Source organism: Mauremys mutica, chromosome 2 (genome assembly GCF_020497125.1).
Source record: "Mauremys mutica isolate MM-2020 ecotype Southern chromosome 2, ASM2049712v1, whole genome shotgun sequence".
In the NCBI taxonomy this organism is placed as follows: Eukaryota; Metazoa; Chordata; order Testudines; family Geoemydidae; genus Mauremys; species Mauremys mutica.
The window spans coordinates 284,382,137-284,395,307 of NC_059073.1; the positions used below are offsets into that span (position 1 = coordinate 284,382,137).

The following is a 13,171-nucleotide window of genomic DNA, read 5'->3' on the forward strand; positions in this document are numbered from 1 at the left end:
GACATCCCATCGTCACACCCACAGCCTGCCTCCTCCTCCTCCTGCTGCTGTTGCTTGCTTCCTGAAGCTTGGGAGTTGTTTAACAACAATCACTGTCGGGGAACTTGGGTGATCAGGGAAGGACCAGGGAGGCTGACGGCTCCCCAGTCCCCTCCAGCACCCAGTGCCTCTCCCTGAATCCCAGGCTGGACCATGCAGTGCTTCTGGAGACAACCCAAACAGAGCAAATCCCAGGACAACTTCTTGCAGGAGCAGAGCAATAGAGTGGCAACGCAGAATGGCATCAGACTGGGTAAGGGACGAGTCAGAGCCAATTCCTCAGTGCTGTTTTGCTAGCGGCCCGTCTAAATCTAATCTTGGCACTCTCTTTGTAGCGGTGGCAGAGGCACCAGTCTCTACCCCACCCAAAAGTAAACTCTGAAGCTCTTTTTAAACTCCGGAGGTTTCTTTTCTCTAACCACCCTCCAGATGTGCAGGCTGTTTGGTTTCAGGCATGGAAGAAGATTGGAGCTTTCGGGCTAAGAGTCCATTTCTAAATCTCTTGTTGCCTTTATGTTGAAATATTACTGAGCTGTGGATGACTGTAGGGTGGATGTATAGGGCACAGTGATTTTCCAGTCTGGTTATCAATACTACATTATTATTAATTATTATTATTATTGTTATGGAGCCTAAAGTTACATGAAAGGGTCTGAATTAGATTGATTAAAAAACCCAAGAAATTCACAGCAAGTTTCCTAATCTCTGCGTTATTCACCGATCGCTGGTTACTGTTGTGTGGATTTACACAAGGGATGATTTTGGCTCAGCGTCTTTCCTCTCAGCAGGTCTACCCTGGGTACAAGGCTGCAGGTGGAAGTTGGAGGAGTTTCAGACTTTACCACAGCATTGCTCTGGCTTTTATCCAAAAGACCTGTTTGCTTTTTAAACTAGCACCATTAGATCTGAGCTACAGCAGATAGTAAACACAGGGTGTGGGTGTGCGCTACAGTAGTTGAAATTTAACATATTGTCAAAGCATATAAATCCTGCTCGTCTGTAGATGATATGGAAATGCCTATGGTTACAGTCTCATGTACACATCTCACGAGTGCATCTGTCTTCTGGGTCTCTATTTCAGCGCCATCACTGAAATTTTCACTGTGAGGTTGGGACAGATCATGTATTGGGGGTTATAAGGGATGCCATTTTTAGGGTCTTTAAATTGAAATCCTTCCCGGTCAGGGACTTTGTTTGTGAAGGCTCATCTACTCTGTAGTATTGTGTGTTCTCAGTGTGTTATTTTACTATTATTAAATATGACACATTTTACTCTAACCATTGTATAGCCCAGGATTATAATATTTTAAAGTATGCAGTTGGTATTTATTGGGGAGAGGGGAAGGTGGCTGCCTTTTGAAACCATATTTTTGGAGATTTAATTTTTTTTTGACCCATACAAAGACATGTCGATAATTGTAGGGTCAAAATATATTTTGTATAATGCAGAGGCTGCTAACTAAGTGAGACCCCAGTCCTGCAGCCTAATCTGTGCAGGTTTAGGACCTAAAATGGAAATCGACCCCAGTGCGGAGGGCTTGGTAAAGGCCCTCAGTGCGAGGTGTGCCTACTATTTGCCCAATTTAAGTTCTGTTATCATCATATAACTGGAAAGAAATGTCTTCAGACTACTCTGTAATATTCTCAAGATTTTTAAATAACGTGGTAATAAAACTGGTGTGTATTGTGACTGTGGTTTCTTTCATGCAAAATCTTCTGAAGCCACAGTAGATGGATCTCCCATTGATGCAGAAAGTAGATATTCAAAGCAAATCCCATTAGCTCCAAACAAGATGTTAGACAAGAAAATCTTGTCAATGGGAAAATCAAGTCTGAGATTAGGAGCCTGCTAAGAACAGATTTGTTTATAGAAAGTAGTTCAAATAAACACCTAGGAGTGTTGTCCCATTGACGCCTATCTCTGGTATTTATCTAGGCTCTTATTACCATAGTATCTGAGCACCTCACAGTCCCTCATGAATTTGTCTTCACAGCATCCCTGTGGGGTAGGGAGGTACTGTTATCCCCATTTTACAGAGTGGGAACTGAGGCACAGAAGAGTGAGGTGACTTGCCTAAGCAGGGGTGCTAGAACAGTTTGTATAGTGGGGGTGCTGAAAGCCATTAAACCAAACTGCAAACCCTGTGTATGATGGAAATCACTTCAAGCCCAGGGGTGCCACAGCACCAGCACCTAAGGTTACATAGGAAGTCTGTGGTGGAACAGGGACTCAAACATGGGTCTCCTAACACCTAGGCTAGGGCCTAACCACTGGACCATCCTTCCTCTGGAGAGCAAAGCCCACAGTTATCCCCAGAGCAGGTATACCGCAGACAGTGCCCGCTCAGCTATACCAGTGTGCTTCCACACTTTGGAAAGAGGGGAGCTCACTCTGGCCTTTGTGTCACTATTGATATGGCCGAGATTTGAACTGCTCTTTAGCCAAAAGGGCCTGTGTCATTATAGAATCATAGAATCATAAACACCAAAAACAACAAAGAGTCCGGTGGCACCTTAAAGACTAACAGATTTGTTTGGGCATAAGCTTTTGTTACCCATGAAAGCTTATGCCCAAATAAATCTGTTAGAATCATAAAAGCGTAGGACTGGAAGGGACCTTGAGAGGTGTTCTAGCCACTCCCCTGGACTCAAGACCAGACTAAGCATTATCAATCATTGTAGACCATCCCTGACCAGTGTTTGTCTAACCTGCTCTTAAAAACCTCCAGTGATGGAGATTCCACAATCTCCCTAGGCAATTTATTCCAGGGCTTAACCACCCTGACAGTTAGGAAGTTTTTTGTAATGTCCAACCTCCAAGCCTCCCTTGTTGCAATTTAAGCCCATTGCTTCTTGTCCTAACCTCAGAGATTAACGAGAACAAATTTTGTCCCTCCTCCTTGTAACAACCTTTTATGTACTTGAAAACTGTTATCATGTTCCCTCTCAGTCTTCTCTTCTCCAGACTAAACAAACCCAATTTTTTCAATCTTCCCTCATAGGTCATGTTTTCTAGACCTGTAATCATTTTTGTTGCTCTTCTCTGGACTTCTCCAATTTGCCTAATCTTTCCTGAAAGGTGGCTCCCAGAACTGGACGCAATATTCTAGTTGAGACCTAATCAGCCCAGAGTAGACCAGAAGAATTACTTCTTGTGTCTTGCTTACAACACTCCAGCTAATACATCCCAAAGTGATGTTTGCTTTTTTTTTATTTTTATTTTTTTGCAAGTGTTACGTTGTTGACTCATATTTAGCTTTTGATACACTATGACTCCCAGATGCCTTTCTGCAGTACCCCTTCCTATACCAGCCTCCTGTGCCATACAGTGCCCATCGGGGGTGGGAGAAGGGAGCTAGTCACATCCCTCCATCAGGCTCCTCTTTCTTTCCCCAAGTTCTCAGCCTTGGCTTTCCCACTGGCCCTGCCCTCTCTGCTCTCATTTCCCCCAGCTTCCCTGCCTCCTTGCTCTCTCCCATCCTTTCCCGTGCAGCCTCTTTTCCTGGAACCTCCCTCTGCCCAGGGCATCCAAGGTGACTGCTTTCTTGGTTCAAATTCCTCCTAAAGTCCATACGTCTTCTGCCCGGCCTCTCAGTGTTAGTTGGAAGAGCTGTGATGCACCTACTAGCAAACCATGCAGGGCTCTGTAGCCTTCCTCTGGCCACCCAGGTCATGTGTGTCTGTAGTGACTTGCGTCCTCGCATACAATTTGGTGTTCCGTGATCCCGCTGGAAGCAGCAGGAGTATTGGCTAGGCTGTCAGTTCAGGCCCTTAGTCTGCAAGCTCCTTGGGACAGGGATCATGTCTTCCACTGGGTATCGTACAGTGCCAAGCATATTGTCAGCACTCGATATTATTTTCCCATTGATGCCCATGTTTAATGTTTTGTGGCAGCAGGATGTAATGGTTGTGCATAACACAGTGCATGTGTGTAATGGAACATGTTACACTTAATGGGCGTTACTCACTACACATTCGTGTACTGATCAGTTCCTTCCATGTGTAAGGGGACTGTTGCCCCCTTACTAACATTCAGTGGGGGTGTTTTGGTTGCTAGCTCCCAGCACTAAAAGGGGAGGGATCGATGGCAAATCAGGACCCTGAGACTGACAGTCCCCAGGAACAATGGCAAGAGGCTAATGCTCCAGGTCAGCCTGATTGACAGGGCGGGCCGGCTAATCAAGGAGACAGAAGGCCAGGGTGGGCCCCGTCCTCCGTGTGAGCAGGAATGTGCCTGGAGTCAGATGGAGTGGGGCCGAGCTAAGGAGAGAGCGGGGCCCCAAGCTAAGCTGATGGGAGCGGAGCTGCAGCCCAAAAAGCCAGAGCACGGCCCAGAGAGAGCAGCCCTGCCCTGGGAGCAGAGCTGTAGCAACCAGAGCCAGAGGGGCCAGACAAGCAGCCCAGGAAGCAGATGAGAGCTCAGAGCAGAGTCACAGAAGCAGCCTGCAGAGCAGCCCTGCCCTGGGAGCAGAGTGGTAGCAACTGGAGCCAGAGAGGCCAGAGAAGCAGCATAGGGAGCTGAAGGCAGAGCAGCAGCAGCAGCCGTGCTGAGGCAGAGTGGAGCTGGAGCTGGAGCAGGGGCAGTCTGGAGCTGAGTGCGGTGAGCAGCTGGGCAGAGCGAGGGGGACCCCGGGCAGTGGGCCCAGCGCAGGGAGATACCTCAGCCAAGAGGCCCTGCAGGCCAGACTGGGAGGGGGATTGTAACCCTGACAGGGCGGGGGTGACGCTGGAGAGAAGGGTCCTGCCACCCAGAGCCTGAGAGTGTGTGGCCACCGCCGGAACAAGTGTCCGACCTGCAGCGTCCCTGCAGCACAGCCAGGGCCTGAGAAGGAGGCCTGGGACCTACAAGGAGCAGGCTGTGAACTGCCCTGACCTTTCAGAGACACTGTTTGTGATGTTCCCTGCCACAGAGCAGGGTGATGTGTTTCCTGTAACCTTTCCCATTTTTCCTTATTCTTTTTTTAAAATTAAGTGTTAATTAAATAACTTGTATTTGCTTTAAATTGTATGATGTGATCAGTGGGTCAGGGATGTGCGCAGTGCAGAGAGAGTACCCTGGAGTGGGGACACCCTAGCCCCTGTCCTAGGTGACCACAGCAGGGTTGGGGGTCAAGCCCCCTAGGAATCCTGGGCCCAGCCTTGTTGGGGTTACGAGGACTCTGCCAGACAGGAGAGTGGAAGGGGAGTCCTCAAGGGCAGGGAGGCCTCTGGGTAAAGGAAGTGGGAGCGAGGACTCAGATCCTTTCGCTAGCCCACTTCACTGGGGTAGTGCAGAAGCCAGGAAAGTTCCCCACAATAGCGGGACCATTCCCCCGCTTACATAATTGGCGTCACGAACAGGATCCTATCCACAGGGTCCACCCCATTGGTTTACTGGTTGAGTTCTAGTAGCACTGTCCAGGCCTGTTTGAGCACTCTACCATGGCTGGAATTGAAGAACTACGAACCCAGTTTGCTGAACTTCAGCGCAAATTATCAGACCAAGCGGAGGCATTACAACAAGCTAGAACTGAACAGAGAGAAGCCTTATCGCTGGCCAAGGCAGTAATAGACCAACAGACAGCAGAAGCTAAGAAACCCCCTACTATTTATGTCCCACGGGAGCGGAAGGTCACGGAGTTTGGTGGCTTCCCAACTAGACCAGGAGACATTACGGTAGAGGAGTGGGTCAAGTCTGTGAAGGCAGCTCTGCGTGTGCTAAGAGTACCTGAAGAAGATCATGTGGACTTCATAGAGGAGCACCTCAAGGGCCAGGCCAAGGCCACAGTAAAGTTCATGGCAGTGGCAGACAAGAAAGATGTGGAAAAGGTATTTGAACTCCTTCTAGAAGTGTATGGAGACAAGGTACCTGTTGGAACCCGACTAAAGGAGTTCTTTGAGAGAAAGCAGGAGCCTGGTGAAACTGTCCGGGCATACGCATACGACCTCCAGGAGAGAATGAGTAAAGTGGAGCGGCGAGACCCTCAACGAGTTCCAGACCCAGATACAGTTCTGAAAGAGCAGTTGGTGTTGGGGCTTCGTGATGCCTCCCTCCGACGTGAAATGAAAAGGAGGTTTAAAGAAGAGCCCAGTAAGAAGTTCCATCAACTCATGCAGGCTGCCATTATGTGGTCAGAAGAAGAGGAAGTTCCTGTGGCAGAGACAGCCAAGCCTAACCCCCGTACACGAAGTGAGGGCCTAGTGAATGCAGCTGCTGGGGAAAAGGCCCTGTCCCAAACAGAGCTAACATTGGATAGCTTAAGTGAAGCTGTCCAAAAACTGATAGTCCAACAGGGGGAAATGCTGAAAGTGATGACCGAGTTGATGAAAGAAAAAAATCCCATTAGTATGCCAAAGTATCCAAGGGCACCGGGATCCCGAAGAGCCCCACTGAAGGATGAGCTGGGAAGATACATTTGTTACACTTGTGACAGGCCAGGACATACTAGCCGAGAATGTTCACTGAGAAGGAGAACAGAGTCCCAGGCACTCGAAACCAATGGGGCACCAGGAGCGAGTGGTCCATCTAGAGTAGAAGGCCAAGCAGTAGCAGAAGGATTCCTAGGCCTGTCCTTGGTGGAAAATCCCTCTGCATACAGTGAGAGGAACGTGGTCAGTGCCAGCATATCTAGCGACTTCTGTAAGCGAGCATTTGGAGACTGTCTAACTGCTGAAGTATGTATAGCAGGGGTGAAGACCAGATGTTTGTTAGATACTGGCTCAGAAGTCACCACCATTACAGAGTCGCATTTTAAAAAATATTTGAAGGACAAGGACCTGACCATGCACAGCACACGGTTTGTACGTCTAACAGCTGTTAATGGACTGGCAATCCCAGTGGTGGGGTGCCTTGAAGCAGACATAGAGTATATGGGCCAAACGCTGCCAGGAAAATGCATCTTCATCCTGAAAGACAAAGCCTCGAAAGGGAGCCATATGGGAGAAGTCGTCCCAGGGATTCTAGGAATGAACATCATTAGTGAGCTGAAGGAGCTACTCTTACCAGGAGAAGGAACCAGGAGGATGAACTGTCACGAGAACTCTACGAAGAATGCTGTGCTGAGTAGAGTACTGGCTCGAGCGGAGAGGCAGAGTCATTCCCTGGGCCCCACAAGGCATACTGGAAATGTTAAAGTGGGCAGAAAACGGAAGACCATTATTCCTCCGTGGAAAGGGAAGATCCTTGATGAACACCGCTGTGTACCAGAAAATGAGCTGCAGGTGATGAGCGAGAAGGGAGGACGAGTTACCTTTCTTCAAGAAAGATGTGATGGGAGACTGCCAGTTCCTGTTCAAGTGGCACGCCAAGGGCTGGTTCCTGCACATGTGGCTAACATAAGGGCGTTGCCAGAGAAGCATCAAGAAGTCTTTTCTAAGGATGAGGTGACCAATTATGATGACCAAGTCAAAGGTCACCATGACAGGCTGAAGATAGCCTGGAAAGTTGCTCTCAGTACAACTAAAGACACAGCCCAAAGTAGGAAAAGGACTTATGATCGCAAGTCCAGTGGGGCTCTCATCCGATCTGGTGACTGTGCACCAGTTCGTAGCAGTAGACGCCGGAGATGTAATAAAATACAGGACAAATGGAAGCCAAATCCCCACACTGTGGTCACCCACAACAATCCCGAACTGCCAGTGTACGCTAACCAGCCTGAACAAGGAGGTGCAGAGCGAGTAGTACATAGGGACCAGCTAAAGCGTTGGACTATTAATCTGACCAGGGCTCGTAGGAGGCATAGTGCAGAATTTCCCGAGGAGACTGAAACCAATGGGGTAAACCCAAACCCTAATGAGAATGGGAAGATCCCTCAAACTGACCCAGTATTACCCGAGGATAGGGAAACAGAAAATATGGGTAACGAACCACCAGTCTTAAGAAGGTCCCAGAGGGCTAATAAAGGTGTACTTCCTGTTAGACTTACAGATAATTATGTTATTGGTTCTATGTAGTGTGTTGATTAATATTGTTATGTATAGTATTAAGAAGTAGATGTGGAGTGTTAACGATGTTGAATGTTCTTTTCGTAATTGTTAATGGGTTTTTAATATAATATGATGTCTAATCAAGGAGACAGAAGGCCAGGGTCCCCGTCCTCCGTGTGAGCAGGAATGTGCCTGTCAGATCCCCAAGCTAAGCTGATGGGAGCGGAGCTGCAGCCCAAAAAGCCAGAGCACGGCCCAGAGAGAGCAGCCCTGCCCTGGGAGCAGAGCTGTAGCAACCAGAGCCAGAGGGGCCAGACAAGCAGCCCAGGAAGCAGATGAGAGCTCAGAGCAGAGTCACAGAAGCAGCCTGCAGAGCAGCCCTGCCCTGGGAGCAGAGTGGTAGCAACTGGAGCCAGAGAGGCCAGAGAAGCAGCCCAGGGAGCTGAAGGCAGAGCAGCAGCAGCAGCCGTGCTGAGGCAGAGTGGAGCTGGAGCTGGAGCAGGGGCAGTCTGGAGCTGAGTGCGGTGAGCAGCTGGGCAGAGCGAGGGGGACCCCGGGCAGTGGGCCCAGCGCAGGGAGATACCTCAGCCAAGAGGCCCTGCAGGCCAGACTGGGAGGGGGATTGTAACCCTGACAGGGCGGGGGTGACGCTGGAGAGAAGGGTCCTGCCACCCAGAGCCTGAGAGTGTGTGGCCACCGCCGGAACAAGTGTCCGACCTGCAGCGTCCCTGCAGCACAGCCAGGGCCTGAGAAGGAGGCCTGGGACCTACAAGGAACAGACTGTGAACTGCCCTGACCTTTCAGAGACACTGTTTGTGATGTTCCCTGCCACAGAGCAGGGTGATGTGTTTTCCTGTAACCTTTCCCATTTTTCCTTATTCTTTTTTTAAAATTAAGTGTTAATTAAATAACTTGTATTTGCTTTAAATTGTATGATGTGATCTTTCGCTAGCCCACTTCACCGGGGTAGTGCAGAAGCCAGGAAAGTTCCCCACAATAGCGGGACCATTCCCCCGCTTACACATGCCCAGATCTCACCCTGGGTGAGGGGCACAGCTGCCTCTGCAGGACTGTTCACCCTACTGCCCACTCCCAGGACTCCTCCATGGATTCAGGACCTGAGCCTGGGGCGGGGGAAGGCCGGGAGCAGGAATGGGAGTTTGGTGATTCGGGTCAGGAGGAACGAAGCTCAGTCTCTGCCCACAAACCCTGGGGGAAATCCACAGCACAGCTACGGAAGCTTGAATCTGCATTATCTTCTCCAGTGTGTGAAATCTCCTCCCACCCATTTCATACTGGCAGAGGCAGCAGTGGAACTGGAAGTACGGCTCAGAGCGAGAATGGAATCCCCATGCTGTCCACATGGCTGATGCTGGGCTTCCATAGATTCTCCCCAGAGCTGCATGAATCTCATCAATCCATGAGCCTGGGGGATCAAGGCAATTGCTGATTCATGAGTAGGGTGAACCCTACCCAGGAATGATTTGAGGGGAAAGGTTCATGTTCTCTCCCCCACACCCAGAACTTTCCTATGGGAGTTTCCTAGAAGAAGAAGTGATCAGCAGGGATCCTAGAAATCCCGTGGAAAGATGCCGAATTTGCATTTTTACAGAGAATCTTAAGTTTTTACATTTTGTGAAAAAATAAAAATATATTAACTATGAACTAAATTTTACCGAAAGTACCAGTGACACTTATTCAATGCATGCAACCTCCTCCACTTGTGGTTGATTGTTGAATGGCTTTAAATGTACAGTGGAGCCCCGTTTATCTGATTTAATTGGGACCGAAGCCAGATGGGATAATCAAAAATTGGGATGATCAGGAGAACTGGCAAAGAGCTTTCTATCCCTTATTTTAAGATGGGAGAGGGACTCGGGTGGTCATTCCCTTGTATGCTGGAGTCCACTCACCTGGGGCTGATCACCCGAGTCCTGTCGCTGTCATCCCCAGGTGGCTGGTGGTTCGGTTAATATGGAGAGCTTGATAAATTAGGTCCAACTGTATATCTATAAAACATTTGGTTCAATTGATACCTATATATATTGTGGCCTGGGAAACTAAAGTTCAGGATTTCATTTTAATCACAGAAAAATGCTGATTTTTATGTTTTGGGGTTTTTTTAATCAGAGAATTTTGGTGTGTTTTTTTAATCATTGTGATCCCAGGTGATCAGGCCCTAGTTTAGTTAACTTCGATCACCACCAGATCAGAGAACAAAGCTCAGAGGCCCAGGGGTGCTCTCAGACAGAGAGGTGTCTAACAAATGTGAGTTGACATGTGAAAAAATTAGCCAAGGCAATGCTGGGGAAAGAGAGACCTTGATAACCTTGCCAGGCTCTCCATCTCGTTTCTACATCTCCTGTCTCTTGCCTCTGACTCCTGAGCCAGCCTCAGGATCTAGGCCTCCTTCTCAGCCTCTTTAAAGTGAGTCTAGTGCTGGTGAAATGAATCACAAGGAAAACCCTGGAGAGGGAAGTCTGCCATCTTTCCACAGGGCATGTGTGGCACAGGCAACATGGCAGAGGTGAATCAAGGGAGTGGCCAGGTGCTGTGCCCTAGAGGAGACCCCAGAGCAATGACTTGGTGGGATCAAGGACAGGTTAAGACCAGGGCTCCTGGATTGTATTCCCACTTTGCTATAAACTTTGAGTGACACTGGACAAGTTGCACGTTAATGTCTCAAGGCCTGAGTTTCTGCGTAAAGTGGCTATGATAATACTCACCCATTTCACAGAGTGCAGTGAGGTTAGTTACTTAATGTTTGTACGGTGCTGTGAGATCCTTGCTAGGAAGGTGCTTGAAATCCCAAAATCCAAAGTTATTTTTACCGAGATCTCGGGCTGTGCCTGGCAACTGAAAATGTTACCTTCAGTCTGATCTGCTACAGCGCAGTCTTTCTGCCTCTTCTTTAGCCTACAAGCACACGACGGTGCAGTTGTCTGCATGCTCCTGGCCCTGCTATTATAATTATTATTATATATTATTTGTATTACCATGACACCTACGAGTCCCAGTCATGGATCAGGGCCCCACTTTGCAATGTGCTCTACAAACACAGAACAAAAGACAGCTATCTCAAACTGGCCACACCAGTTTTGGGGGCTGGCTCATAAATTCTGAATATTTGGGGATGGCAACACTGACTCAGGTGATCAGCTGCTCCTCCCCCCATCCCCAGCTTAGCCTGTAGTTTAAAGACACATTTCAGCTCTAAATATGATGCTGTTACACTTCCTTTAGTGGTAGCTAAGCCTAGTTAGGTTTCCTGTTTGACCTGTCAGGCGTTTGCTGTTGATGTGTCACAGGAGGTTCCTAACTGCAGACAAACAGTGTATTAATCAGCTGTGGATTTTCGTGCTTGAAATGGTGCCTGGGTAACCTGTTACCAGCTGGGTGGATTTGATTTAAATCAATTTGATTTCAACCATGATTTAAATCACCAGTCAGGAAGACTCAATTTAATCATGGATTTCTACATAAAAATTCTTGTTGGTTGTTATAACCTTCATACATATTCTTCACAACTCAGAGATAGATGTAGGTTTCATTTTTTGAAGGTACAAACTATACATTTTAAAAGTGATTTATTTTGAAAACTTTTCAGATTCGATTTACAGCTATATCAGAAAATGAACGATTGTTTGGTTATTAATTTACCAAAGGTAATTGAAGCAGATAGTTCACCTCCCAATGACTTCATAACTATGTCCAATTCAATAGGTTAATCATTAATATTTGGAGGATTTTCTTGCCATGCTGTATTAGGAGGAGAACATCACCAGACAGACATTTTAATTGTTTTATTTAACTAAAACAACAACGTTATGTATTCTGGATTTTTTTTCTTCAACAGCAAAAATAATATTTTAACAAAACAAACATATGATTCTTTGAATTTAGTGAAACATTCAAGTTTTTTAAAATCAGGTTTGTTTTTGTTAAAATTGTTTTTAACTAAAATAGTTAAATATTAAAAAAAAAAATTAAATCGACTGTGTCAGCCAGGTCAACATGAGGATTGACTCTGTGTACACAAATTTACAGGGGGACAATAGGGGTGAGGTCTGTCATTTCTCGCCTCCATATATTATTTATTTATTTAAAAATGTTTTGCTGCTAACAAGCATGCTATCTCTGGAGACACAAATCCAGAGTTTGAGAACTGCAAAACTAAGCATCTCTGATGGTATCTTCTAGACCAGTGCTTCTCAAAGTGGTGGTCCGTGGACCGGTGCCGGTCCGCGAGCCTCGGCTGCCGGTCCGCGGCGAGTTTCCTCATAAGAACGTCGAATAGGATAATAATATGGCACATTGGAAAAAAAAATTGCCGGTCCCCCACATCAGATAGCTTGAGAAACGCTGTTCTAGACTGAGCACTGAGTCCCATTGGGGAGATAGAAAGATTAACCTAAATAATCTGTACAGAAGCCCCTGGAACCCCATAAGATTGGGTCCCTAATCCATGAACTATTGGAACTCATTTACAGAACTTTTCTTGAATATGTTGTCTCATACTATAGAATTAGAATTTATAATCCCTAGTCCATGATGAGAGATCTTTGAGCTATAATGTATCTGAATTAAAACTATCTGATGTAAATGATTTTTTTTTAAATCATTGATTTTTATCCAGCCTGGTTACCAGCCCCTTCCAGAGGGCAGCGGCTCACATCAGCTCTGTATTTAAAGCAGGAACTAAGTTAATGACACAATGGAAGTCTGCACAAAAATCACATTACTATCCCATAGCCCAGTTCAAATTCCTTTTATCTGTTATGAATCACACTGCTGGAATGACCATTATGCTGCATTATGTAGCACTGGGAAGTGTCCTAGGGAACTGAATTATTCTGATGACTGTGAATACTGGTGAGTGCTGCTTAATCAGGAAGATGTTGGCAAAAATTTGACTTAATGGGGGTGCATTTGACTCATGCCAAGGAGTTAAGTGGTGTTTAACCAGCTCTGGATTGTGGCTTTTTATATAGGGCCAGAGGTGTGCATGATGCCTCAAAACTGACACATACTGTGTCTGGAGAACTGAGACGTTGTTGTCATCATCTCCCATTCCTATGTTCTTCCCAACACACGCTCCATATTGTTCATTATAATGTTCTGCCATCTGGTTTCCCCCAAAGGAAATAGCTTAGTGGTCTAAGCAGTAGGTTGAGAATTTCTATTGTCTCTGGAACCCCAGGTTCAGATTATTATGACTTTCATTTAC

General features: G+C 47.0%; 1 protein-coding gene and 1 long non-coding RNA gene across 3 annotated transcripts in view; one reads left to right on the forward strand and one right to left on the reverse strand.

Annotated features, from left to right (window-relative positions):
* Positions 1–13,171, reverse strand: part of LOC123364601 — a 62,854-nt gene that overhangs the window by 23,764 nt on the left and 25,919 nt on the right. The gene's annotated exons all lie outside the window — the stretch shown is intronic.
* Positions 69–13,171, forward strand: part of PLCD1 (phospholipase C delta 1) — a 90,397-nt gene continuing 77,294 nt past the window's right edge. Inside the window, exon 1 of the mRNA XM_045006847.1 lies at positions 69–292. Within this exon, the coding sequence (XP_044862782.1) occupies positions 193–292 (100 nt within the window). The 5' untranslated portion in view covers positions 69–192. The remainder of the gene's footprint in view (positions 293–13,171) is intronic.